At 34.1% G+C, this 27,034-nt stretch overlaps 1 protein-coding gene and 1 long non-coding RNA gene across 3 annotated transcripts; both read right to left on the bottom strand.

Annotated features, from left to right (window-relative positions):
• Window positions 1–12,892: 12,892 nt before the first annotated feature.
• On the bottom strand, window positions 12,893–25,795 carry LOC142169416 (uncharacterized). 2 transcript variants are annotated; one of them, XR_012699145.1, is made up of 3 exons: window positions 25,580–25,795; window positions 22,965–23,045; window positions 12,893–13,181 (listed from the first exon to the last, which is right to left on the bottom strand). It is a non-coding gene; the product is annotated as an uncharacterized LOC142169416 (long non-coding RNA). The 2 variants fall into 2 exon arrangements; XR_012699144.1 differs by having other exon boundaries at window positions 22,965–23,048; window positions 25,580–25,794.
• LOC142169415 (dehydration-responsive element-binding protein 2D-like) lies at window positions 13,427–22,933 on the bottom strand. Its single transcript, XM_075230609.1, has one exon. The coding sequence runs from the start codon at window positions 14,579–14,581 to the stop codon at window positions 13,931–13,933; it is 651 nt and encodes a 216-aa protein (XP_075086710.1). The 5' UTR covers window positions 14,582–22,933; the 3' UTR covers window positions 13,427–13,930.
• Window positions 25,796–27,034: the final 1,239 nt, after the last annotated feature.

Genomic DNA, 27,034 nt, shown 5'->3' with positions numbered 1-27,034 from the left:
GTGTATCAGACTTGTGTCATGTTATAGATCTAGGTTCTTAGAGTAATTTACTCATTTCCTTCTTAATTTGGTTATTTGAGGCCTTAACATCGAGCCGATCCCAACATAGCCTATTTTAGTATCGAGCGAGTCAGCTTTTATAATACCAAGTTGAGTTGAGCCCTATCGAACTCTATTTCAATTTAATCAACGCTGAATTGAGCCCAATCTTCTCTTCTCTATTTGTTTTCACATATTAGGGAATACATTTTCGGGATTTATCATTTAATCACATTGTACTATATCCGAGAGTACGTAAGTTTGAAGAAAGTTAAATTTGAACTTTTTTATGCTACTCATTAAGCAAAGCATACTAGAATATGAATTCTTAGATATTGTGTTATGAAAATGATAATTTAATTTTAACTTAAGAATAAATTTGAAAAAAATGAATAAATTCATAGTATATGAATTGATCATAAAATATATAGAATTATGTAAAGTCGATGATGTTAAATTAAATATATAATATTAAGTATAAGTTATACAGTAAACAAATAAATGAACAATGAAATCATATAATAAAAATTACGAAGTACAAAAGTTATAACTTTATCATCGAAGAATTTAACGGGAGGAAATATTTAACATCATTAAAAAGAAAAATTTATGATAAATTTTATTTTTCGATATATTATTTTAACGTAATCAAACTTTCAAAATCACACAAATTTAAAATAGTCAATATACTAATTTAATTGTGATTAATTTACATGAATTAAGACATAAATTTTTATGCATTTAAATTAAATATAGAACAATATATTGAACTTCCAGAGGTAAAAAAAGTAAATCAACAGTAAAATAAAAAGTTTGTACTTAATTGAATCTCACTAATAATTTAAACTCTTGAATTAAATATTTTAATTAATACTATTCAGGTAATCTATAAAGTGTCCTTGAGTTATATTACTAAATTATATTACTGGCAACAATATTATTTTTGTTTCAACCATAAAGTGCCTTTGTGATTTAAAAATAATTTGCTGATTAAAATTTCCCAATTTTGTGCAAAAGTAAAGCGGGAGGACTTCCCTCTCTTTCTTTTGGTTTTTGGTCGAACACTTCCCCCTTTTTTGTTCCAAACCCTTCCCAAATATTTTTTTTGATAAGGTAAACCCTTCCCAAAGTTTACCAGACGCTTCAGCCAGAGTTCCAAAGTTTGAGATCTGAATGATCCTCCGGCCTTCCCTCAACCCAAAATTAGGGTTTGAAATGGTAAGCTTATTCTCCTCTTGTCTCAAGGTTAGGGTTTAATTTGATTTTCATGTAAAAATTTATTAGATTTGCTAAATTTTGGGTACAAATGGATTCTTATGCTTTCACAACTCGAATGCTTTATCACTGGCGGAATAACTTCATGACTTATTGTTAAATCCGAGAATTTTTCAGTTGAAATAGAAAATACAATTACTAGAATATATTATTTGCTATTTGTGTATCAGCTTAAAAGGTACTGAAATAATTGTAGGTTGGGGCTCAATTTATGTGGAGGATTTCGAGGAAATGTATCTGCACTTCCCATATGCATTGTCTCATTGTTTGGTTTTCTAACTTCTTAGGTTTATTGAAATGCTTTTTGATTTGGAGTTTGTCTATTAGACCATATTATGTTTTCTTTTCATTGTAATTATTTATCTAGGGACAGGTATGCATCTAACTTATAGGTGTTGTATGTTTTACCAAATCTCAGCTTAACAGAACTTTGTTGTTATAGCACTAGAATGAAAAGCCTTTCATTCCTTGTTTATGTGATTTACTTTGCATTGTCGAAGCCTTATTTTTACTTATTCGTTAAACTTTTTCTTTTTCATTGAACATATTAGCAATTTGTTAAATTTTATGTGCAGGGATGAGGGCCTAATATTGAGGTTAGACTCTTAATGTCACTTTAATTGAATGACCTTATATCTTTAGAGTTTTTGTGCGTTTGTCCATAAGCTCGTTGCATATAAATATCTTTTTCAGTAATCCTGTACGACTTGGGATATGGTTGAGACAGTAATAATTGTATATAACATGAACACTTTTGCTTCTCTTTTGGATTGGCAACTTAATATCAATTATGTCATATACAATTTCGTTCTTTTTTAGGGGGTGGGCAGAGTGGGGTGAAGAATAGTTAAGCTGAACTAACATGTTGTGGTAGAGAGGCTAAAGTTCAATTTTTTCAACAAACACGTCAAATAAGTACCATGGCTATTCTAAAAACTAGAACGCATGTGCTGCAACTGAAATTTTTATATGCACCCATTTGGGATCCTGGACTTCACTGTGTTAGTTTTAGAGGCTATTTCTTTTTGGTATTCACTCGGTAGAAAAAGATGATTGGGGAACACCTTTTGACTGTGCACCTATCTCCTTTTTTCCTTATATAATGGAAGTTGGATGCATGCTAAAATGATGGGACATGCTGAGGCTCAGAATAAGTTCTAGTCTATTCTTAGTGAGGAGTTAAACTGGTGGAATTAACTATTAGACAAATGTGCTAATCTGACCTTTCTACATTTAAATTTTTTACTTGAATAAGTGGACTTGGTATGTCCTAACTGGCTATTGATATATTTTTCTAATGAAGAGATAATTTTCTTTACTATCATTGCCTTCTGTCTGCATAATCGTTTCTTTTATAAGTTTTTTGAGATTGTCAACCAACCTTGAACCCTTGACCTAGTAGTTTGGAGAGAACTTCCAACCACTATGAACAAGGATGGCCGGTGTATTTTCTTCGAATTTGAATTTGTTAATGGTGAACTCTTCATTACTCCATAGAGGGACATGCAAGGGTATCAACATTCTGTATTAGTGCTACCACTTGAATTTTTTTTCCTTACTCTAACATGCATCTTTTTCAGCAAATCTATTGTTGCACCCTAGTGTGACTGTTAGATTGTTAACTCTTTTCCTTTGTATTTTATATTCCCTTAGTGTTGTTATCGTTATCCTGCTTTCGTGTAGTTCCTTAAATTACTGAATAAAGCAGCATCTACAATTCAATTGGATGCAGCATTACGCTAATGAGGAGTTCTTTTCTCTAACTTCAATCAAGGTATGTTCCCACTTCACAATGCTTAGGTATTCAGATAGAGAATATTTTTCTTGAATTTGGTTCCTCTAGGAAGTTCAATTATTGCTCCAGGGTATTTCTCAATTTGTCTGTGTAAAAGATCATATAAGTTATATGTCATGGTTACTAAATTTATGGTCTGATTAGTTCCCAAAAATTTCCTATCTAGTATTTCATGTCACAAATTCTGATACTATTGGAAATGTAATGAGTTATTTTGAAAAATATGATAAGTTTAAAATAGAGCAAATTTTATATGGTTTCAATATAATGAATGCTTGATTGTTACACAATTGAGAACTTGTGTCTCTGTATTATGTGATTGATAAAGAGGATGTTTTTGGATTATTGATACGCCAATCCTCTCTTTGTTGATGTTTAAGCATTATCACCATTGTGAAATTTTGGCATATCTCAATTTCAACTATGTAAGAGCTACATCTTATCTTTAAAATAATTAGATGTTCTTGTTGTCAGCAAGCTTAGATTATTAACACCACTATATAAGCATTAAGTAAACTCATTAAGTAGCCTTATTAGAATTATCTCATACTAATGCTAATCTTTGATGGTTACAGGAAATTATATTTGTCAAGTCTTAAGGTCTTGTTGAATTTCTTACCAACATCTGGTTGCCATTGTATGTGCTATCTTTTACTTCTGCATTTGATTGTTTTGATAAATTATAATTGGATTATTATTAGAATTTTCTAATTTCTTTCTCTCTTTTGATCCTTTGCTATTTTTTTTAATATATGAAGGATACAGTTCTCCAACAATAGGAAATGAAGTCAACCACATACTAGGAGGAGTTTGAAGGCAAATGAATAGTTTGGAGATCTTTTATGTTATTTTTTGGGTCATGTATATATACATAGAAAATGTATTATAATGTATATTAGAATACTTTATATTGTTTGACTTTTTAGCAATGAAAGGTTCTTATATATTTCTATTTCTCAGAACTGCTTTATTGACTACAAAGTAACTTTGTATTTTATGATAATTTTATTTGTTATTTATCATGATAATTTATAGTGACAATTTTATTTTGTCAGTAATAGCAATGTTTTTAGCGATGAGATGATAGTTTTAGCTACAAAATTGTAAGCCAATTTTATTAAAGCAAATTTGTCACTAATTTTTATATTTAGGGTCGAAATATCTTTTTGTATATAATAGGTAGTTTTTAGTGACGGAGTTAAATTTGTTCTACTACGAAATACATATAACTTTAGAGACAATTAATGTTGTCACTAATTAAACTAAATAGTTAGTGACAAGGTAGTTTCGTCGGTATTGATGACTTCTTTAGTGACGAAAATATACTATCAACTACACTTTTTAATAATTTTTTTGACAAATAAGTTTGTCACAAATACTATACATTTGGGGACAAAAATTAATTTCGTAGTTAATATAACTTTATTTAGTGACAAATCTCTAAGTTGTCTTTGTATACCTTTAGTGACGTGCATTTAAGGACGAATGATTGACAAAAATATTTTCGTCAAAAAAAGTTTTTTGTGACGAAATATAAATTTTAGGTGACAAAATAATTTGTCATTGATAATCGAATTTGTTGTAGTGGTTCTTGCCTTTAATTGTAGAATTAATGGTTGCAAATATTAGTTTATGTCTATTTAACTTGGTCTCTACTTGATAAAATGAGACTTAGTCTAGGAAAACGTGGCTAACAAGAATTTGGGATAAAATTAAGAGATTGATAGTCCCAATTAAAGGGTTGAGCCTAGAGATAGTAAAACCCGGCTTGAGTATTTTATCAACTATTTTGTTCAATACCCATTTGGACTTGAGAAAGCCAAATTGGGCAAAATCACTCTCTTACCGAGAGGTATTGAGTGGGTATTTGAGTGTTGGTTGCTATAATACACCCCGACCAACAAAACAAGATTTAAAGTTTACAACCCGTTAGGCAAACACCTAGGTGAAGGTTATACCCCTAGGACTTTTTATATATTTGAAAACCATCCAAAAATAATATTCTCTAGTTTTATATCTTTAGAATTGTAATCCTTAACGTAATTCTAGAAGTAAAAACAAAACCATATTTGTGGAAGTGCAATCAAGATACTTCACGTGCTTTATTCAAATATATACCACTAGTCCCATCTCAGCTTCCTGTGGATTCGATCCCGACTCCTTATTGGATATTATTATTGCAATCTACCGTTTCACAACCCCGAATAGAGATGTGACTTGGGCGAGATCAGTCATCACATTATGCATGTGTTTTCTTGTGTTTTCCTGCAAAGGTGGTTAAAAAAGAACAATGTTTTACAGCTCATAATACTTATTTAGATTTGCTTCTTTTTTAGGAATTTTTCTATTCTAACCTTTTCACTTTCTACACTATCCTTCAATTTTTTTTCTTTTCTTTTGATTGAATGAATCTAGAATGTATTAAACAAAAAAGATGAAGTAAACACAATATTTTTCGCCCAAAAAAAGGAAGGTAATGCATTATTTCCAAAAGAAAGAAGTTTTATTCCTTTAAGATTTTTTCTTCAATTTTTATTCTTGATATAACATTTGATATAATTAACGTGAGAAGTACGTGCAACGTACGTGCCAAATGACTCGCTTTTATGTAAGATAAATCTCCTTTCCTACCCTCTTACGAAGCCACTTCTTTGGCCTTCAGCATTTATAATGATGATAATGGCCATGTGGTATATAAGTATATAAGAATTAATAGATTGATTGCGTTATAGACTTTTCTAGTTCTGTCACTATAGTTGATCTGAACTGTCAATTTGAAATACATAAAAGAATTGGGCAAGAATAGGAGATAACAATGACATATACATGAGAAACCAATAGTTTAAAAGGAAAAAGAGCTAGGAAGCTGGTCTCAGATACGTGTCTTTCACATGACAAGTTCACTAGTACTTGCTTACGCTACTAAAAACAGGAATAGCGATGGATAAAATTCATTGCTAATCCTAGTTTCCCATGGATTAGCGATAGGTTATTAAAATTTTTGTTATGTACGAGCGATATAGAAATAGATTAGCGATGAAGTTTATAGTAGAGCAATCAAAGATCATGTTTTTATTTGGTTTTTACATTAGCGCTTATGCATGTATATATTTTTTGTTCCCATGTAAAGGTAGCGATTTACATCTCAGAATATCTTTAGGTTTTCTTCCCTTTTAGGAATTTTCTTTTCTAACTTTTTCACTTTCTACACTATCATTCAAGTTCGTTAATTTATTTTTCTTTCTTTGTTCCCATGCAGAGCAGTGAGATATTTTGGGAAAATAACATTGATGTGGAAAAACATTGAGTTTTCAGTTGTTCAATATGGTATAGGGATAGTATTTGTAGTTTAGGAATTGAAGCGGACAATGAGCTTTATAGAGGAAGCTAGTTTCTAATATGTTTTTATATACAGAGAAATTTCACTGATACTTGTCAAGAGATAATAGGTATGGATAATTCATGATTTATTTTCAGCATAAAACCAAAAAGTTCTCTCATTATTTTTCATGTGTGTTGTCTCCTCTCTTTTAAAAAAAATATGTGTTACTTCTTGATTTGTCTTTCCTTTGTGAGGACAAATAGGTTTTCCTTTACCAAGATCATGTAGCGCAAAATGGAAGGTTCTATTCCTTTTAACTTTTTTATTCTTCAATTACACACAAAATGTGTAATATATAATTAACGTGAGATATACGTGCAACACCAGTGTCCAGTGGATAGCCTTTATACATAATATATCTTTTTTCGTACCCTCTTCCAAAGCTATTCATCTTTGGCCTTCAGCATCCACAAAGCTCCTGTAGGTGCAACTAGCATTTTCAGAGCCACCTTTACCTCACAGACAACCTTTTCTAGAGCAATGTGACATTTTGGAAAAATGAAACTGATTTGAAAAAGAGTTTGAGTTTTGAGTTGTTCTATATGATTTAGGGTAGTATTTATAGTTGAGTAAGTGAAAAATGAGCGTTAATGGAGGAATTTGGTTTCTCATACGTACATGGGAAGTTTACTAATACTAGTCATAGAGAATCAATTTCATGTTTGTAATTTACTTCTTAGAATACTTCTTTCGATTTTTATTTTTTTGGGAGTTCTTTTGTTACTTACTTTTTCTTCTAAGTGGATGAATCTGGAATGTATTAAAAAAAAAAAGTAAATTCTGATGTCAGTGGAAGAAAAAGATGAATTTAGTATTCGTAGTAATTGACGTGCGATAAACGTGCAATGCACGTGTCCAACTAATAATTATTATAAATATATCTTATTAATATCTCTATCTATCATAACTAAATTGTGTATCTAACAATTGTTCATATATCATATCGAAGTTATAAAAAATGAATAACAAAAATGCCTAAAAACGGATTAAAATATGTTAATAAGAAAACAAATTTATCCCTCATGATGGTATATGACAAAAAAAAATTATATTCATTTGCAAGTTGTAAAGAATAACATCTTTAATTAAATATAAATTAACACACAAAATAATATTTTTCTATAACTAAAAGCAATCAATGATCATGTTTATAATTGCAATTAACATGAATGCTTATACATGTATTTTCTTTTTGTTCCCGTCTAAAGATGGCGAAGAACGGACAGGGTTTTACAGCTCAGAATAGTTTTTAGGTTTTCTTCCTTTTAGAAATATTTCTTTTCTAACTATTCCACTTTCTATACCATCCTCCAAACTCGTTATTTTCTTTTTCTTCTGAGTGGATGAATCAGTAATGTATTACACACAAAAAAAGGGTAAATCCTTATGCCAGTGTGAAAAAAAGTCAAGGGAGATAAGTATTTATAATAATTGACGTGTGACAAAAGTGCAATGCACGTGTCTTTTTTTTAAAAAAAATATTTGTGTTATTTCTTAAATTGTCTTTCCTTTGTGATGTCAAATAGATTTTCGTTCACCAATTTCTATTAGTCCTTGCAATAGAAAATTTAACTGCTAGAATAGTTATTAGTATTAGTAGTTTAGTAAGATAAATTACATTATCAAATTCATGTAGGAAAACGGAAAAAAATATGTAATATTTTCCAAAAAGCGATGGTACTATTCCTTTTAACTTTTTGTACTTCAATTATTGTTCTTAATATGAAATTTTTAATAAACTGTTGTGAGACCACGTGCAACGTACGTGTCCAATGACTACTCTTTATATACGATATATCTTTCTTTTTTACTTTTTCCCAAAGTTATTTGTCTTTAGACTTTAGCTTTCATAATGCCCTTGTAGGTGCAACTAGCATTTTCAGGGGCATTTTTGTCTCGCTTTTAACCTTTTTTTTGAAGTTGCTTGAGTGATTTCTTTGTTTTCTTTTCCGTATAGCAGTGTGAAATTTTGAGAGAGTAGGGCTGATTTGAAAGAGAATTAAGTTTTGAGTTATTTAATATGGTTTAGAGGTAGCATTTGTAGTTGAGAAAGTACACATAAGTTTCAATACATGAATTTAATTTCTAGATACTTTTGAGAAAGGTCGAGCACCACCGAAGTGACTATACATATTAATCTATTTATGAATTTATATACTTCGATTGAAATTGGAAGTTCCAAGATAGGTGGCTGGTATTCCTATGTGTCGATGTATATATATGGGAAGTTTACTAAACTTTATCTAAAGCAATCTAGAGTTATGTATCCATATTTGTAGTTACAACTAAAACGAATGCTTTAATGCTTATGCATGCGTTTTCTTGTTGTCTTTATGCAAAGGTGGCTAAGAACGGACAAGGTTTTACAACTCATAATACTTATTTAGATTTTCGTCTTTTTAGGAATTTTTCTTTTCTGACTTTTTCACTTTCTACACTACCCTCCAATTTGTTACTTTTTTTTTTCTTCAGAGTGGATGAATCGAGAATGTATTAAACAAAAAAGATGAAGTAAATGCAATAATTTCCTCCAAAAGAAAATGCTATATTTCGAAAAAAGGAAGTTTTATTCCTTTAAAAAAAATTCTTCAATTTTTATTCTTGATATAAAATTCGATATAACTAACGTGACATATACGTGCAATGTACATGTTGAATGACTAGCATTTATATAAGATAAATCTTCTTTCCTACCCTCTTATGAAGCTACTTTTTTGGCCTTCGGCAATTATAATGATGATAATGGCGATGTGGTATATAAATATATAAATTTTTCTAGTTCTGTCACTATAGTTTATCTGAACTGTTAATTATAAATACATAAAAAAAATTGGCAAGAATAAGAGATAATAATGACATATACATGAGAAACCAACAGTTTGAAAGTAAAAAGAGCTTTAACGTAGGAAGTTGGTCTCTGATACGTGTGTCTATCCCATGAGAAGTTCACTAGTATTTGCTAGCAATACTAAAAACCGGATTAGCGACGGATAAATTCTACAGCTAATTAAACAGTAAAATTCGTTGCTAATCCTAGTTAGCGACGGACTAGCAAGAGATTTTTAAAAATTATGTTAGCTACGAGCGATTGAGAAATATATTAGCAACGAAGTTCATAGCTAATTCCTCTTTTTATTACTATAAGAACAATCAAAGATCATGTTTCTATTTAGTTTTACATTAGCACTTATGCGTGTATATTTATTTTATGTTCCCATGCAAAGGTAGCAATTTACATCTCAGAATATTCTTTAAGTTTTCTTCTTTTTAAAGAATTTTTCTTTTCTAACTTTTTCACTTTCTACACTATCATTAAATTCGTTAATTTATTTTTCCTTCTTTGTTCCCATGAAGAGCAGTGTGATATTTTGGGAAAATAAGACTGATTTGGAAAAGAATTGAGTTTTCAATTGTTCAATATGGTGTAGAGGTAGTATTTGTAGTTGAGGAAGCAGACAATGAGATTTATAGAGGAAACTAGTTTCTAATATGTTTTTATATACAAAGAAAGTTCACTAATACTTGTCAAGAGATATTAGATATGGATAATGCATGGTTCTCTTCCGGTATAAAAACAAAAGAGTCATCTCATTATTTTCATGTGTATTGTCTCCTCTCTCTTTAAAACATATTTGTATTACTTCTTGATTTCTCTTTTCTTTGTGAGGTTAAATAAGTTTTCCTTTACCAAGATCATGTAGCAAAATGAAAAATATATATAATTTTTTTTTTTCAAAAAGGAGGTTTTATTCCTTTTAGCTTTTTGTTCTTCAACTAATACGAAAACGTCTAATATATAATTAACGTGAGACATAAGTGCAATACACGTGTCTAGTGGCTAGTCTTCATATATGATATATCTTCTTTCGTACCTTCTTCCAAAGCTATTCGTCTTTGGTCTTCAACATTTTGGGAAAACAAAACTGATTTGGAAAAGAGTTTGAGTTTTGAGTTGTTCTATATGGTTTGGGGTAGTATTTATATTTGAGTAAGCAGAAAACTAGCTTTAATGGAGGAATTAGTTTCTCCTACGTGTGTATGTACATGGAAAGTTTACTAATACTAATCACAGACAATCAATTTCATGTTCGTAATTTACAGCTCAAAATATTTCTCTCGATTTATTTTGGGGAGTTTTTCTTTTCTAACTCCACTTTCTACACTCCCCTCCAAACGCGTTACTTTCTTCTTCTTTTTTCTATGTAGATAAATCTGGAATGTATTAAACAAAAAATGAAGTAAATCCTAACGTCATGATAGAAAAAGTTTGAACGTAAGTATATTAATATCTCTATCTATCATAACTAACTTGTGTATCTAACAATTACTCGTATATCATATCGGTGTTATAAAAAATAAATTAAAAACACGTAAAAAACCTCTATGTTCAATAATCTTCTTCATTATTTTTCATGTACGTTTTCCTCCTTTCTAAATGTTTGCGTTACATTTTGTATTTAACTTTCTTTTAATAAGGACGAATCGGTTTCCTTTACCCCTTTTTTCTTTTTTCTTTCTTTTTTCTTTTTTATCCCTTCTAGAGAAAATTCAACTGCATATAAAGATAATCAATATTAGTAATTAGTAATTCACTGGGAGATATCAACACTGCCAGTCATTTAATAAAACAGGTAAAATATGCAATACTTTCCAGAAAAGGAAGGTTTATTTCTATGCTTTCACATAGTTATCACTGAGACATTCTTATCTTCACCCGAGTTTTATATCAAACCAAGTAATTTAACTTTAGCATTTAAAAGAATACAATGTTTATCAAAAATACGTTTTTTACATTCATTAGTTTCGTGTAAATTACACAGTAGGAATAAATTTTTACTGTTAACACTTCTCAGGGAAGCCCATTTTCCGGTAGTGATTAGTGTTGCATCTTTAACCGGTTGGAATCAATTCTGGGTTTAGCAAGTCTTCCTTTCCAAACCTAGTCACTGTCCTTTGTTCTTCAATATTCGTATTGGTGATAAATGATAGTATTGCCATGTGTAGCGGTAGAGTCAGAAAATGAAGCTTATGCGTTTGGAATTTTACATATTCAATAAATTTCTTAAAATAAATATAAAGTTTAGACTAAAGCGCCGAAACGAAGGCCGAAAGGCTGGCTCCGCCGCTGACCATGTGGTGTATAGAAACTATTATATTGATTGAGTAATAGTTTTTTCCCGTTGTCGGTAGAATTTGTCTGAACTGTAATAAGTCAATATTGGGTCAGTCGAGACTCTTTCTTAGTGAAGAAGAAAGGGACAGCGGAATCTAAGGCCACACCAGACAGAAAACATATATGCAAGAAATATAAAAGAACTGATAGTATATAGCAAGTCAAGAATCAATAGTTCAAAGGGGTAAGAAAGGAGTAAGATATCTCATCATCATTGATTCTAACATGTATGCCTATTTTATCTTTTTCATGTACAATTTTTTTCTTCTTATTACACCTCTCAACTTCACCTTCCAAATACATATATCATTTTCTTATCCTTGCCTTATTCTTCCTTGTTCTTATTTTTCCTCCTATTAACACGTCTTATGTCTTTTCCATTGCTTCCTCTGGTATTACCATTAGTGTTTATAAGGCAAACTCATAATACATCCTTATTTCTTCCCTATCCCCTTTAGAAACCAAAATTCATAATGGTGATAATTGCCACGCGGTATATTAAACTATTAGATTGATTGCGTAATAGATTTTTCTTGTCTTGTCGGTAGAGTTTGTCTGAACTGTTAATAATTACGTGAAAAATAGAAAAAGAAATTGACAGCTTAGATGTATATGATAAATCATGAATCAATAGTCAAGGGAAAATTTAACCAAGAATAAGATATCACCATAGATTCATATCCTACAAACCTCTTTTATCTGTACATGTGCCTTTGTCATTGTTGTTCTTATTTCCCCTCCTACCAGCATGTTCGCTTTTTCGTTTCTTCCTCTGGTACTACATTTGGTTTTGTAATACAAACTCAACAACAATAACATATCTAGTATAATCCGACAAGTGGAGTCTGGGAAGGGTAATGTGTATGCGGATCTTACCCCTATCTTGTGCAGATAGAGAGGCACAAGATAGACCATTGGCTCAAGAAAAGCAAAATCACAGCAGTTTTAAAAGAAAACGATAACAGCAAGATAATAAAAAGCCCAAAGCAGAAGAAATACCATATAGTAATAGAAATCTAAGAATAAGAATTATAACACACTCATGTAATGAAATTTTTTCTTTCTTCCATACCCTCTTTTGAAGCCATTCTTCTTTCCCCTACAACATTGATAATCCACGTGGTACATAAAAACTATTAGATTGATTGCATAATAGACTTTCCTATCCTGTCAGTAGCGCTTATGAACTATCAGTTACAAATACAAAAGAAAACAATTGTGCAAGAAATAAGAGAAAATGATAGTCAGATGATGTAGTAAATCAGGAATCAAAGTTAAAAAGGAAAAAGAGTAAGAGTGAAGACATCTCATAATCATAGATTCATGCTCAATATACTGTCAGGTTTAATAAGGCAAAACCATAATACATAATTCTTTCTTCCCTACCCTCTTCCAAAGGTATATATTCTTCCTTGTCCTTCAACATTCATAGTGTTGACCATAACAGCCGCGTGGTATATAAGAACTATTAGATCGATTGTGTTATACACCTCTCCAATTCCGTCAGTAGAGTTTGTCTGAAATGTCAATCAAAAATTTAGAAAACAATTGTGCACGAAATAGGAGAAGGTGATGACAAATGAGGAATCAATAGTTTAGAAGGAAAATGAGGAAGAGCAAGACTTTGATACCACATTCACAAGGAATAATCAGTTATAAAATACAGAAGACATTTCTAGCAAAGACAGAAAAAATGAAACAGGGTACATACTACATAATCAACGTGATAATTCATAAGCCCTCCTTCATCCCCAGCCTATTTAAAAAGAGAGAAAAGAAACACTGGCCTTAGCCAAAACAAATGAAGTTACACAAACAGTGAAGTTAAAAATACAATGCACATCGATATACTTGAGCAACACTGATCTTAGTCAGACATAATTAGGTAACAGTGCTGATATAAACGCCAATGTTTAGAGCACTGTTAAATTTCTTCACACAAATGTAGGTTATTTAATATAGTTTCTCTTAAGAAAGATCATAGCTTGTGCATGAGCTAAAAAAGTCCAAGAAAAGGAGAGGAAGAAGACACGGGCAAACTACTAAATAGTAGATCTAGTCATATATAGATATTCTTCTGTTTTCTACTTTTTTCTCTTAATTTGCTTAACACAGTAGTCTAACATTAGTTCATCCCTATACTTATAAACACACCAAACAAGATCACATCACTAAGGATCTTAGATAGCAAACCTTTAGGTTTCCAATACACAACTAAGTGACAGCTTAGCTAATACCTATAGATGTACAAGTGCATTTTAAATGCTTAAGAATACCAGGGAGGATATTCAATCCCATCGCCTAGGTTGCCAGCAAACATTCCTGGTTCGTTCACTGCCTGGAATAAAGTTGTGGCTTTTGCCTCTGCCCAGATGGAGGAGTCATCAATCTCCGGCAAGTTCACATTTAAATCTTCCCACATTCCACCAAATCCTACACCTTCATCATTGTTATCATCTTCAACTTTTCTGTTGTCCGGTAATGGAAATGAAGCTTGCCCCGCAGAGTAGCAGCTGCTTCTGGAATCATTGCTGAAGAACAAAGATTCATTCACCATATTCACAGTCTCTGGAACTCCATTACAGTATGTCGAGCTGCTAGAGCCAGTTGAATTTGGGGCTTGGTTCTTGGTGTTCAGATGAGGAAAATTGAGCTTGGCATTATCACCATAAAGTTTACGCGCAACAGCATCATAAGCCACAGCAGCATCGTGAGAAGTCTCAAAAGTACCGAGCCAAAGGCGAGGGCCACGGTTGGGCTCACGGATTTCGGCCACCCATTTTCCCCATGTACGTTGGCGAACACCCTTGTAGGTGCAGCTAGCATTTTCTGGGCCACCTTTGCCTCGCATGCAACCTTTTCTGGAAGCTGCTTGGCTGATTTTCATGATCTTCTTTTCTGCAGGGCAGTGTGACATTTTGGGAAAATGGGACTGATTTGGAAGAGAAATGAGCTTTGATTTGTTTGATTATGGTTTAGGGGTAGTATTTATAGTCGAGGAAGCAGAAAATGAGCTTTAATGGAGGAATTTATTTTCTCCTAAGTCTCTATGTACATGGGAAGTTCACTAGTACTTGTCAAAAGCAATCAATTATCATGTTTGTAGTTGCAATTATCATGGATGATTATGCATGCGTTTTCTTTTTGTTCCCATGCAAAGGTGGAACGGACAGGATTTTACAGCTGAGAATACTTCTCTAGGTTTTCTTCCGTTTTAGGAAATTTTCTTTTCTAACTTTTCCACTTTCTATACTACCTTCCAAATTCGTTACTTCTTTTTATTATGAGTGGATGGAATTTGGAATGTATTAAACAAGAAAGGTGAACTAAATCCTGACGTCAGTCCTGGAAATATTGAATGTTGATAAGCATGAACTAAAGAGCGTGAGACAGAAGATGGGTGTTTTGAACAGCTGTAGTAGTTGTACATATTCCGAAGAGTTTATCTACAATAACTCAGTCTTGTGACTTCGACAAAACAATGTCCTACTGTCAAAGCTTCCCTCTAATAAGTACAAGCTCTCATACCATATCCATCCGGAGTGAGGGGAGAAGAAGGGTGTATCGTCTCCCTTCCCAACACTAAAAGAGAAATCTCATAAGCGAAATGACAGTATATATTGAGTTGTGAATAAAGTCACATTGATAGTAGAAAAGAAAAAGAACTTATATTTAAGATATAGGGATATTTTTAAATGGTGTGACACATTGTTCGCATTCCTGTCAAATCTTCCCCTCGAACTAAATTCTGCTTGTCCCATCATCAGAGATAGAAGGGCCCCTCAAACCTAGAACCACATAGCCAGCCACCAAAACTGACAGGTTAATCTGGAAATTCAATATGTGCCAACCACATTGTCGAGTATTTTTGTGCTCATCATATCCCACAGACTTCTCCTCGTGCGCATCTCCAACGGGTCCAAGTGTTCCAACCAACTGGGTCCGCACATCTGCCATATGTTCATGCTCGCTCCAGCGAACCATTGGCTATGATACCAATTTATTGGACCTCATACCAGCACAAAGACACTCTTAACATCTGTGATACTAATCGCCTTGGACCGGCAACACATTTTTTCACAACAGGTCTGAAACCATTTAAGAATATCTCTACACCTAAACTTCTTTTTCCCTTCAAGTTCAACTATCAATGTGAGATTGGTTCACATTCTGTAACGACCCAATCGGTCGTTTTGGGAATTAGCACCCCATTCGACGGCTTAAGGTCTCGAGAAGCTTTGTAATGTGTATTATGACTTGCGTGTGTGGTCGAGATTGATTTTCAGATGATTCGGGATTTAATTGAAAGAACAACTCCTATTTTTGAAGCTTAAATGAAAAGAGTTGACCGGAGTTTGACCTTTGAGCAAACGATTCCGGAATGAAATTTTTATGGTTTCAATAGCTTCGTATGGTGGTTTCGGACTTAGGCGTATGTCCGAATTTGGATCTGGAAGTTCGTAGGGCAATTTGGCGCATTTCGGCGAAAATTGGAAAGTTGAAGTTTTGGAAGGTTGAGAGGTTTGACCGAGGGTTGACCTTGGTGATATCGGGGTCGGAATGCGATTCCGAGAGTTGGATTAGCTCCGTTATGTCATTTGGAACTTGCATGCAAAAACTTCGGCGACATTCCGGGTTGATTTGATATGTTTCGGCGCGAATTTTAGAAGTTAGAAGATTTGAAAATTTATAGATTCGAGTCGTGGTGCGATTTGTAGTTTCGACGTTGTTTGATGTGATTTGAGACCTCTAGCGGGTCTGTGTATATTATAGTACTTGTTGGTATATTCGGACGGGGTCCCGAGGGGCTCGGGTGAGTTTCGGACGAGCTTCGGATCAGTTGGAGCATTTTTGGGTGAGGCTGGTTTGAGCTGAGTTCTGGTGTGGTTGCACCTGCGGACCACTGGGTGCAGGTGCGATGGTCGCAGGTGCGAAGGTCCGCAGGTGCGAAGATGAAGGCGCAGAAGCGAGAAAGACTAGGCTTGGCAGTCTTCACATATGCGGAAATTAGTGCACATCTGCGGCTCCGCAGAAGTGAAATATTGGACGCATAGGCGAGCTGGAGCGTAGAAGCGATTTGGGCATGAGCACATGCGGTTCCGCAGAAGCGGAAGAATGTACGCAGGTGTGAGAGGGAAGCTGGTCAGTGGGCTTCGCATGCGCGGTTCATTTGTCGCAAAAGCAATGCCGCAAAAGCGGCTAATTATGTCGCAGGTGCGATCAGGCCTGGGCAAACTCTATATTGTCGAGGGTTTTTGAGGATTTATTCATTTTTGGAATTGGAGACCTCGGTTTTGGGAGATTTTTCGTGGTTTTTCAAGCAACTCATTGGGGTAAGTGTTCTCTACCCGAATCTTGTTATATTTCATGAATCCATTGCTATTTTCATCATTTAATTAGTGAATTGAGTTGGAAATTTGGGAAAAATTTGTAAAAATCTTTCAAAATGTAAAATGAAGATTTGGAGGTCGAATTGTTGTCGAAAATTGTTAATTTTGGTATGTTTGAACTGTTATCAGAATGGGTGTTCGGGTTTTGTGAATCTTATCGGGTTCCGAGGTGCGGGCGACTTTTGGGTTGACTTTATAGTTTTAATTAAAAATCCAAACTTTATTATCCGGAATTGTTTTATATAAGTTTTATTTATGAATTGAAGTTATTTTGGTTAGATTTGAGTTGTCCGGAGATTGTTTCACGCGAGAAGATCAGTTTAGAATAACGGTCTAGCTTCTCTAAGGTAAGTATCTTGCTTAACTTTGTGGGGGGAACTACCCCTTAGGATTCGAGTCTTTTCTGCTAATTCTGTCATGTGAAGGCCGAGTACGCGAGGTGACGAGTACGTGCTCGAACTTATTTGTAAAAATTTGACCGTCTAGTGCTATTAGGTTCTTGTGTCCATTAAATATAAAGTTTTTTTGTCATGTTAAATTTCTCATTTACTAAATTTACCCTTACGTGTCTTAATTGGAATTAATTGCTTCATGTTCTACCCTTATTGCCGATTAGACTCTTATGTGCCTTAACTGAAGTTGTTGCCTCTTTTATCGTCATGCTATCTTTCTGTAATTGCTTAACCTTAGTTGAAATCATTGTTATCTTTCCGTAATTGCTGAAACCTTAACTGAAATCATTATTATCTATTCCCTAATTGCTTAACCTTAACGGAAATTTGTTACCCCTTTCATTGTTGACGTATTCTTATTTGGGGTCATTGATTCATGCTATCTCTCTTGTTGTCGAATTGCACTTTCGTGGAATCACCGTTACACATTACCTCTCCCTTGTTAAACTATTCTTGTCGAGACTATTATTTCTCTGTGGTTTCTTTCTCTGTGAGTTCGTTCTTCCGTTTTTTTATGTTATAAAGTTCCTGTGTTGATTTACTTGTCGTATTCTCGTGTTATTGTTGTTGTTGTTGTTGTATTCCGTGTTGTTGGGCCGAGGGCTATACGTGGTTGTGATATTGAAATTGTTTTGAGGACATGTTGTGACATGTGGGCACAGATGGTGAAAGTCATTTATTTGAGTTGTTATGATTTTGGCATACGCATTTTGTTGAGAAAATTGTTATGTGTTTGCACGGAGTTTCTGCCGTGCGGTTGTTATTGTATTTGCACAATACAACTGCATGGTTGTTATTGTGTTGCACGAGGTTTCTGCCGTGTTGTTGTTATTGATACGCATGCGGTGGTATAAGGTTTGAAACGCATGTGGTGAGATAAGGTGGGCTTGAAACGCATGGCTAGCAGGGGGACTACTAGAAACCATGCGGTGTGATAAGGTGGGCTAAAACGTGGGATGCTATTTCGGAAAAATGATTTTCAAATAACTAAATATAAAGGCTCCCGCGGTGATATAAGGAAAGTTGTGATTCATTTTACGATTTGAGACTACGAGGCGGTACCTCGGGAGTGCTCTTGTTGTCATTTCCCCTTTTCTGTGCACTTGTTTTTGATTGTTGTTTTCCTTAGCATAATATTAATTTTTTTCCTCTGTGTTGCACTATTTGCTCAGCTCTGTGATCTTGTTGTGTTGGTCGCTGCTTCAAATTTCATTGCTGCTTCTGTTACACCGTACATTTTGTGGTGATCGTTGCTTATGTGCCATTCATTGACTCTAATCTTATTTGTTGATTGGAATTATGGTAGAACACTTGCACAAGCATGCACGTAGTTAAATCACCCATATCAGTTTTAAAATGTGAGTCCTGACAACATTAACCATTATACGTACTCTTGTCTTCTTGCCTTCTGTGTGAGGATTGTTCTATTGGCACATGAGTCGTCCGTGCGATTATGAGTTGTAATGTGGGCACAAGATGCCAAGTGATTAGGGTTCATGAATTGGGAAAATGCTTGAACAGATCTGGTGTGAAAGCGGTTATTCTTATTGAGTTGTTGTTGGTTTCCCCTTTATTTGGGTTCCCCGGACTTAGACTGTGATTATTTACTCTACAACATTATTACCTAACTGTTTCATGTTGAATATTGTTGTTACTAGTGTATCATTGCAAATATTGTCTTGTATTCCTTATCCTGCTTCGCTTTATATTAACATTATTTCTCTGTTAGTTCATCTACACACTTGTTCAGGTTGTTTAGTCCGGTAGGTGTCTTGATTGTCCCTCATCACTACTCCACCAAGGTTAGTCTTGATACTTAGTGGGTACCGTTGTGGTGTACTCATACTACACTTCTGTACATTTTTGTTTAGATCCAGGTGCCTCGGTTGTTGTTGATTATTAGCTGGCTGGTCGAGCTGTGGAGACTCAAGGTAAACCTGTCGTCACGTTCGCATGCCTCGGAGTCACCTTATGATATTTTCATTGTACTGTTGAATTGTTGTATTTAGGGATTTTCTAGCAAATTCAATAGAGCTTATGACTTGTACTACCGGTTTTGGGAATTGTAATTTGTATAAGATTTTTATCTCGTATTTTTCATTTGATGGTTGAATTCTTCTAATTATTTAGTAAGTGTTAGGTTTACCTAGTCTTAGAGACTAGGTGCCGTCACGACATCCTACGGAGGGAAATTGGGTCGTGACACACTCCCAACACATTTGAGTCATGGAGATCATCTAATCGAATTATATCATTTCTAATATTTGATTCCATTTGCTCTAGCCTCGAGAATCTTAGAAAAAATTTTGAAAGAAAAATAACAAAAGATTGTACTATAGGAAATGTGTAATGCAACCAATTCCACACATAAGGGAAGTCAAAAGTTGTCACAAACTCATAGATCAAACATAAAACAACTATATTTTAGCAGGCGATTCACGTTATCATCGCGGCAACTCACAACTATAAGAAATTATTTATAAATACCAATTTCAGACTTCCATTAAAATAAACTCCAGCAACATAAATAGTAATGATATTGTACAAGGTTCTTGATTTGCGATTTTTAGGCGCCTAATGTTACATGATGAAAAGATGTAAATACAGTACTATATAAGTTGTGATCGGTGAGATATCCCGAAACACAAAATTACATGTTTTTTTTTCTTTTTCTTTTTAGTAAATAGAGAAATTGGTAGGAGCACACAGCTTCTTGCCCACAAGAGCTGGAGGCACTTTAATATTAAACTAAACAAAGGAGTCAAAGGTGTGGCTCTCGACAATTTTATACAAGGTGGATAATTTCCAGAAAGAAATGGCTAGAGTGCGGATCCAAAAGATTGCAAATCTATGTTGTACGAGTCAATACGGCTGTAAGTATTCGGCATGGGTAAGTCAAGTTTCATTTTGCTAATTGTTAGTGTATTTTGAAGAGTTCGTCTAATGTACTCACACCCATATCAATCCGTTCTATACAGATGTCACTGCAAACGAAGAATTCATATAAAATAACAGCAATTGCCGGCCTGAAACGACTGTACAGTGCATACACAAAAGTGGCATACGCTCTGAAAAGTCACAAACTAGGCTGACAGATTTTGCCTCTGGTAATCAGTAATGCATCCAAAATCAAGCATAATGAAGGGCCATGTAACATCAGCTCATGACTTAAAAAGGCAGCCTATCATTGTAATGGTGTAAGTCCTCTTCATGTCTTCTGACATAAACAGTTGTAGGGGACGTCAATGCAGGGAACCTTCACCTGGGGCCCCAAATAACATGTAACTATATGCTGAAAAGATTTGGCTGAAATCCATAAACTACGCACATGTGATGAACACGAAACAAGAATACAGAAGTAAAATTTTGATTTTTTTTTCTTCTTTTCTTATTTTTGGCGTATGGTTAAAAGTAATTGAGGTGCCTTTTGACAGCATATGGTATGGCATATATTTTAATACTGTCACAGCGGAGGTGGATCTACGATTTAAACTTGATGTATTCAACCTTTAAGATTCTTAGCACTGAAATCATTGTAATATTAAAATTATAGGTTCAGATCTAATATTTATTGAAATTTGAGTAGGTTTCCACATAATGTATATATACTCTGTGTCACAAAAACTTGGGTTTAGGTGAACTCGTAGTTAAAAGGCTACATCTGCCTCTTGTCACGGCCAAGCCACGGTATATAAATTAACTCCCGGTAGCTAAGCATTGTTGCAAAGAATATTACACAAACAATACCAACACCCTGCGAAAAATGATGGCAAGAAAGTGGAGGCACCACTCAAAATATCCTTCAGTTATCCTCATTAATTCCTGTAACAAATTCCATAGCTCTTGTAACAAGAGTCTCCTCCAATACCATATACCAACAACAATGACCAGAGCAATTCAACAATACATAATTATCAATAACAAGACACCATATAAAGACACAAGTCACAACTACTTCACGACGAGCGGCAAGCTCCGATTGAAACATGTATAACCCATATCATCCCTTATAGACTTCTTAATTTAACTTAACAGTATCATTAACATGATAATGAAGTCATTCATCAATTATTCCAGCCTTATACCATATATTTATAACAAAGAAAACAATCCACAACTCCAATTATCCTCAATTAGCAACTTTATTCACTAGTTCATGTCTAGCTTATCCATTTAACTTAAAGTTAATCAACATCAAGATAACCATAAGCACATGCAAGAACACAATATAATTACCTCCTACAGTGGATTCAAGTCGAAATCCATGTTATATTTAGCTTACAACAGCTCAACACACCCCAATCACGTCATACCCAAAACGACAGTTATAGTAGTGTCAAACACCCCGAAAATGTTACAAAAAATGACTAATCCACCATTTCGCCATTATGTGGTGTTTCTCCACACCATTTCTCCTCCAAAACTCCATTAAACAGTAGCAAAATAGACAGCCCAAAAACAACACGAAACAGCCCACAAAACAGTCCACTACAAGTTTTTTTTTTATAGCCGAGAAATCCTCCGGAGCCAATGGCACAAAGTTCAAAAATCGGTGGACAATGGGTCCTCTCCTGACTCCTCTACCCTTCTCCAAATCTCAGGCTTTAGTTCGTCGCAGAGTTTGAAGCCGAACATTTATTCCTAAGTTAGACAGCCGGTTATTTTATCTTTGCTTTCACAATTCCTCTAAAAACCTGTCTCAAAATTTATCACTCTTAAAAAGTTCATCAATTCCTGTCTGTGAGACCATCAGATTATGAGAAAACGACTTTGTGTGCCACGTATGCTCAGTCTTAATTAGTTTTGCCTCTACCTATAAGGCTCGCGTCCATCTTATATGACAGAAAACAGAAAGTTAAGGAGGTTAAAGGATAATTTGTTGATCTCCTCTATAGGTTAATACCTAATGATAGAGACATTATTGTTAATGAGCACATTACTGATACATCAGGATGGGAAATCCTAAAGATCCATCCATGCTTCAAAGTTTGAGTAGGATGTTCTTAAAACTTAGGTTTCACAATACATAGTGACATATATTTTATTTTTCCCTGCTATATTTATAACTGAAAAAAGCAGCAGACAGCAAAAACAGGAAACATAGCAGACCATATTCAAGAAGTTCCCCTAGGAAAAAATCATAATAAAGTAGTTGAAAACTCAATAAACTTAAATAACCTAGATTAAGTGCTTATATGACACTTTATAATATCCACATAAATAATGATAATGCAATGCAAACTTAAATTCCTGACATAAGGCATATAACAGTCTAAGAAAGATCAAAGAGAAGCAAAGGTTCTCTATTCTGTAAAAAGCACTAAAATGCAAAAACAAAATGGTTCACTTCACTCAAATCTCAACAAAAGGAGAGGATTTTCATTTAAGAAGACGCAGGGGGCTGATGTGGAGGAAAAGAAAAAAGCAGGATACCAGACTCATGGGTGAAATTACTAACCACAAAAGAGCGGTCAGCTTCAGATAACTGTGTGTCCAAGAATCCTGCCAAAAACAACTCGCGCTCAAATGTGGAGTTTACCTGCTATACAGAATTAAAAGATGAATAGAAGAGTTAGCACTCCCATCATAATACAGACAGCAAAAAGGCATAAACGGAGATTTTACTGCCTACCACTTGGAGCAAATTGAGAATTTATGATTAGTACAACTACTCCACCAGCTTTCAACACTCCCAAGATGTCCACACACAATTCATCACTAGGAAACTCAATGGACCTAATATACAGCAATATTCTTACACAAAGACTCCACAGATGTCAAGACATGCAATAACCAGTCAATATGAAGAAACTTGAGCTCTTATGCTCAATAGGTAAAAGGACAGAAGTAGGAAAGAGGTTCGATATTTTCCAAGTACCCGACCAAGGGACAAATGAGCTACTCCAACTAGAACATGAAGCAAGTTACTTTCTCTCAACCAATTTTGGGAGTTAGTCGCCCCCTTGTCATGGTTCCTTCTTTCTACTATAATAACACAAAGGATACACATGATTCTTGGATAATATGTTCTTTTCCAGATGAAAAAACTCTTCAAGAATTGACGTCCTCACTCTCTATACAGAAATCACACACAGTAGAAACTGTTAGCTTTTACTACCATTTCACTTAGACAGAAGGCTCGTTTATCACCATATTGTGAAAACGTAAAACTTTATGTAATTTGGAGTCAATTTTAATACTCCAACCTCTCCTTTTTATTTCTCTCTTTTTTATAAGTCCTCCAACTACATATAATTAAAGGCTCTATTCTTCACCATCCTTCAACACAAACCTGGTTCATTTCATAAAATCTTCAAACCCTAATTTCCTTCTTCATCTAAACCCGAGATAAGAATTTTCTCCAAGATAAGCAGACGCTTCAGTATACAAATAAGGTATTAGTTCACCATAGCAGAGAGAACAAGCTTAACTTTGCAATGAAGCTTGAGTAGCACGAAAGGATCCAACTTGTCGACTCCCTCCTTTTTCACAATCTTAATTACATTGAACACTAGTAAAGTGCGGCGTAAGAAGTATTGGAGATAGGTGATCAGGTAGAACATGGTGCGGCTTTAGATTTCCGAGGATATGGCCCTTGATAGGGCATTAAGGTTGTAGGTTAGGAGGTAGTAGGCTAGTCTGATAGTGTTTTGTCTTAGGCTGCTAGTAGCTCATGTTGTGTCCATATTACTTCATTAGGGTTGCAGATTAGGTTGTAGGCGGGGGTGAATTTATAGCCCATTTTATGGGGCACGTGAACTCATGGTCTCTCTATTTTCTAGAATTGATCTAATATTGTCTGTTGGTACCCATGCTCCAAAGAGGCTAAATGGTGCACTTAGTTATGTACTGAGTTATTTACCTAGAGGAGCAGGGATCAATTCACACAGAATACTTTTTTTTTTCTCCTTTCTTTAGTGGTGCACCCATGTTACAAAAATCCTAGATCCGCCTCTAGTTGTAGAAGGCTAGTTTGAAAGTGTTGTCTCAGGATGCTAGTGGCTCTTGTTGTGTCCTTATTACTTTTATTGTGTTTGTAGTACTGTGCCATTGTTATTGTTTATTGTTATTGCTTTTCTTTCTATTTTTTGGTTATTACGTTGTTGGTGTTATCTTTCTGACTTCCTTTGATGTTACTGCTCCACTGTCTCTTTCCATCATCGTGAGCCGAGGGTCTATTGGAAGCAACCTCTCTACTCCTCCGGAGTAGGGGTAAGGTCTGCATACACACTACCTCAGACCAAACCCCACTTATGGGATTCCACTGGGTTGTTATTGTTGTTGTAATTACATTGAACACTGCACTAATCGGTACCATAACATCATCTTTGGAAAGGAACAATATAGTGTCTCCAACTGGACTGGTCCAGAGAAGAATCAAATCCAATATTTATTTTTTAATCAATAATCATTTCATATTGCCCACAAAAAAAACGTGCACTCACGCAATCAAAACAGTAGCAACTAGTAAAAAAGTACACACGCGCTTAGTTGTTTGGCAACTGAACTTCCACCTTATTGGTGGAGGACTTACCCACCTTGTAATCCCCTCTCTGTCCCCAATTTTCCCTTCCCCTCACCTTTGTAGAATTAAAAAAATTTACAAAAAAAAAAGAAGAAGAAAAACATTAGTAACATCTCCACAAAGCAAGTAAGTACACCATAAGATGGACCAAATTTCAGCTCTATTTAATTCAAAATGTATAAAGTTACTCTTTTTTTTGTTTACAAAGGGGGGGTATTTTTTAACTGAATTGCATTTCTTGTATGCTTTACTAATAAAATTCTTATTCATTCACCAAATGGAATTAGAGAATCACTCTATAAACCATCGAAAAAATCAAAAATTAGAAAATTAAACCAATTTCCTGTGCACCATTACACATTGGTGAAACTCTCACTACACATACGGTGAAAAAAATGGAAAAAGAACATTGGAATTTGGAAAACTGTAGCGAAACATACTTCGCGATGAATTGAATAAACAGATATAGAATTTCACTTCGAATTACAAGCAGTAATTATTGTCTAAGTCAGAAAAATTTATAGAAGATACAAGAAGCACAAACTCACCATAATGCTGTGGAAATTCGAGAAATGTTGCTGTTTGCAAACAACTTCTAAAATGATTGTAGAATAACTAAATGGGTTATGTCTGACCCATTTATACAAATTGGATCGGTTTTGAAACGGTTAAATGGGTCAACTTTTCACTAATTAGGTGGAATAGTAATTTTATGAGATGAAAAAGAAATTTATATTTTTGTAAATGAGATTTTCGGAACAGAAAAAGGAATATATAAGAAATACAGAAGACTTGGAAAGTAAGCAAACAAATTGTTTCGGCCAAATACATATAGACAGCCCGTTAAATTTGGCTCAATTTTTTATTTTAGCACTCTAACTCAATCATATTCCATTTTGGTTGTCCAACCTCATTTCTTATGTTTCACTTTAACACAAAAACTTTTATCCGACGTAAAAATACAACGTGTATACATACTTGCTTGGCCAAATACATATACATCCCATTCAATTTGGTCTCATTTTTTATTTTGGCCCTCTATCTCAAGCTTGTTCCATTTTGGCCCTCCAACTCTACTTATTATGTTTCATTTTAACACAAAAACTGAAACCAATGCAAAAAAATATAGCGTGTGTGTATACACAAATCTGAGGTGTAATAAATATCGAATTAAATGTTGTTCATCCTTGTCAAACGGGTAAATACTAATGTGCAACAACCATCCAATTAGATTTGGATACCTGTTTTTTTATCCTTGTCAGCTGGGTTTAATCCACCCCCTCCCCCCCCCCCACACCCACCCACCCAAAAAAATATTTTTTTACTTTTTTTTTTGTAATTTCAAATTTTTATTTTTTTCGTTTTTCTGCACCCCTCCCCTGGGGAAAAAAATATATTTTTTTATATATTTTTAATTTTTAGTTTTTTCATCTTTCGATTTATAGGTTCGAAATTTTACAAGTTCCAAAATTATGAGTTTGGAGCTTTTATGTGTTTGGAAGTTTACGGGTTTAGAAATTATAAAGTTTACGGTTTCGAAAGTTCGCAGTTTCAAAAGTTTAGCGGTTCAGAAGTTTATGAAATTTGTGGGTATTTCAGGATATGCATGCATACATGTTTCACAAAACATAAAATTAATTTCAAAATATTTTATTTTTTAATATTTTTTTATGAAACCGACCAACTTCGGTCGTTTTTTTTGGCGCAAAAATGTAGAAAACTCTTTTATTGTCCCGCAAAATTTATTTTTTTAAAAATCGACTGAAATTGATCGGTTTTCAGATAAACAGTAAATGGGGAAGGAAATAATGAAGATGAAATATGGGGGAAGGAAGTTGGGGGATTAAAAATGGGGACAACGATTATTTTATTACTGTTGGAGAAGGAATTTTGCCATAAACAATCTGCCTCGCGCGCCTATCATGTGAGCCAATTCACACTATATGACTAGTCAGCTTTCATGTTAAAATGAAACATAAGAAATAGAGTTGGAGGGCCAAAAT

Source organism: Nicotiana tabacum, chromosome 15 (assembly GCF_000715075.1).
Source record: "Nicotiana tabacum cultivar K326 chromosome 15, ASM71507v2, whole genome shotgun sequence".
Lineage (NCBI taxonomy): Eukaryota > Viridiplantae > Streptophyta > Magnoliopsida > Solanales > Solanaceae > Nicotiana > Nicotiana tabacum.
This window is presented reverse-complemented; position numbering and strand designations above follow the sequence as displayed.

Excerpts from the sequence above, each read along its gene's own strand:
- LOC142169415 (XM_075230609.1), bottom strand. The coding sequence starts at position 14,581 with ATGTCACACTGCCCTGCAGAAAAGAAGATCATGAAAATCAGCCAAGCA.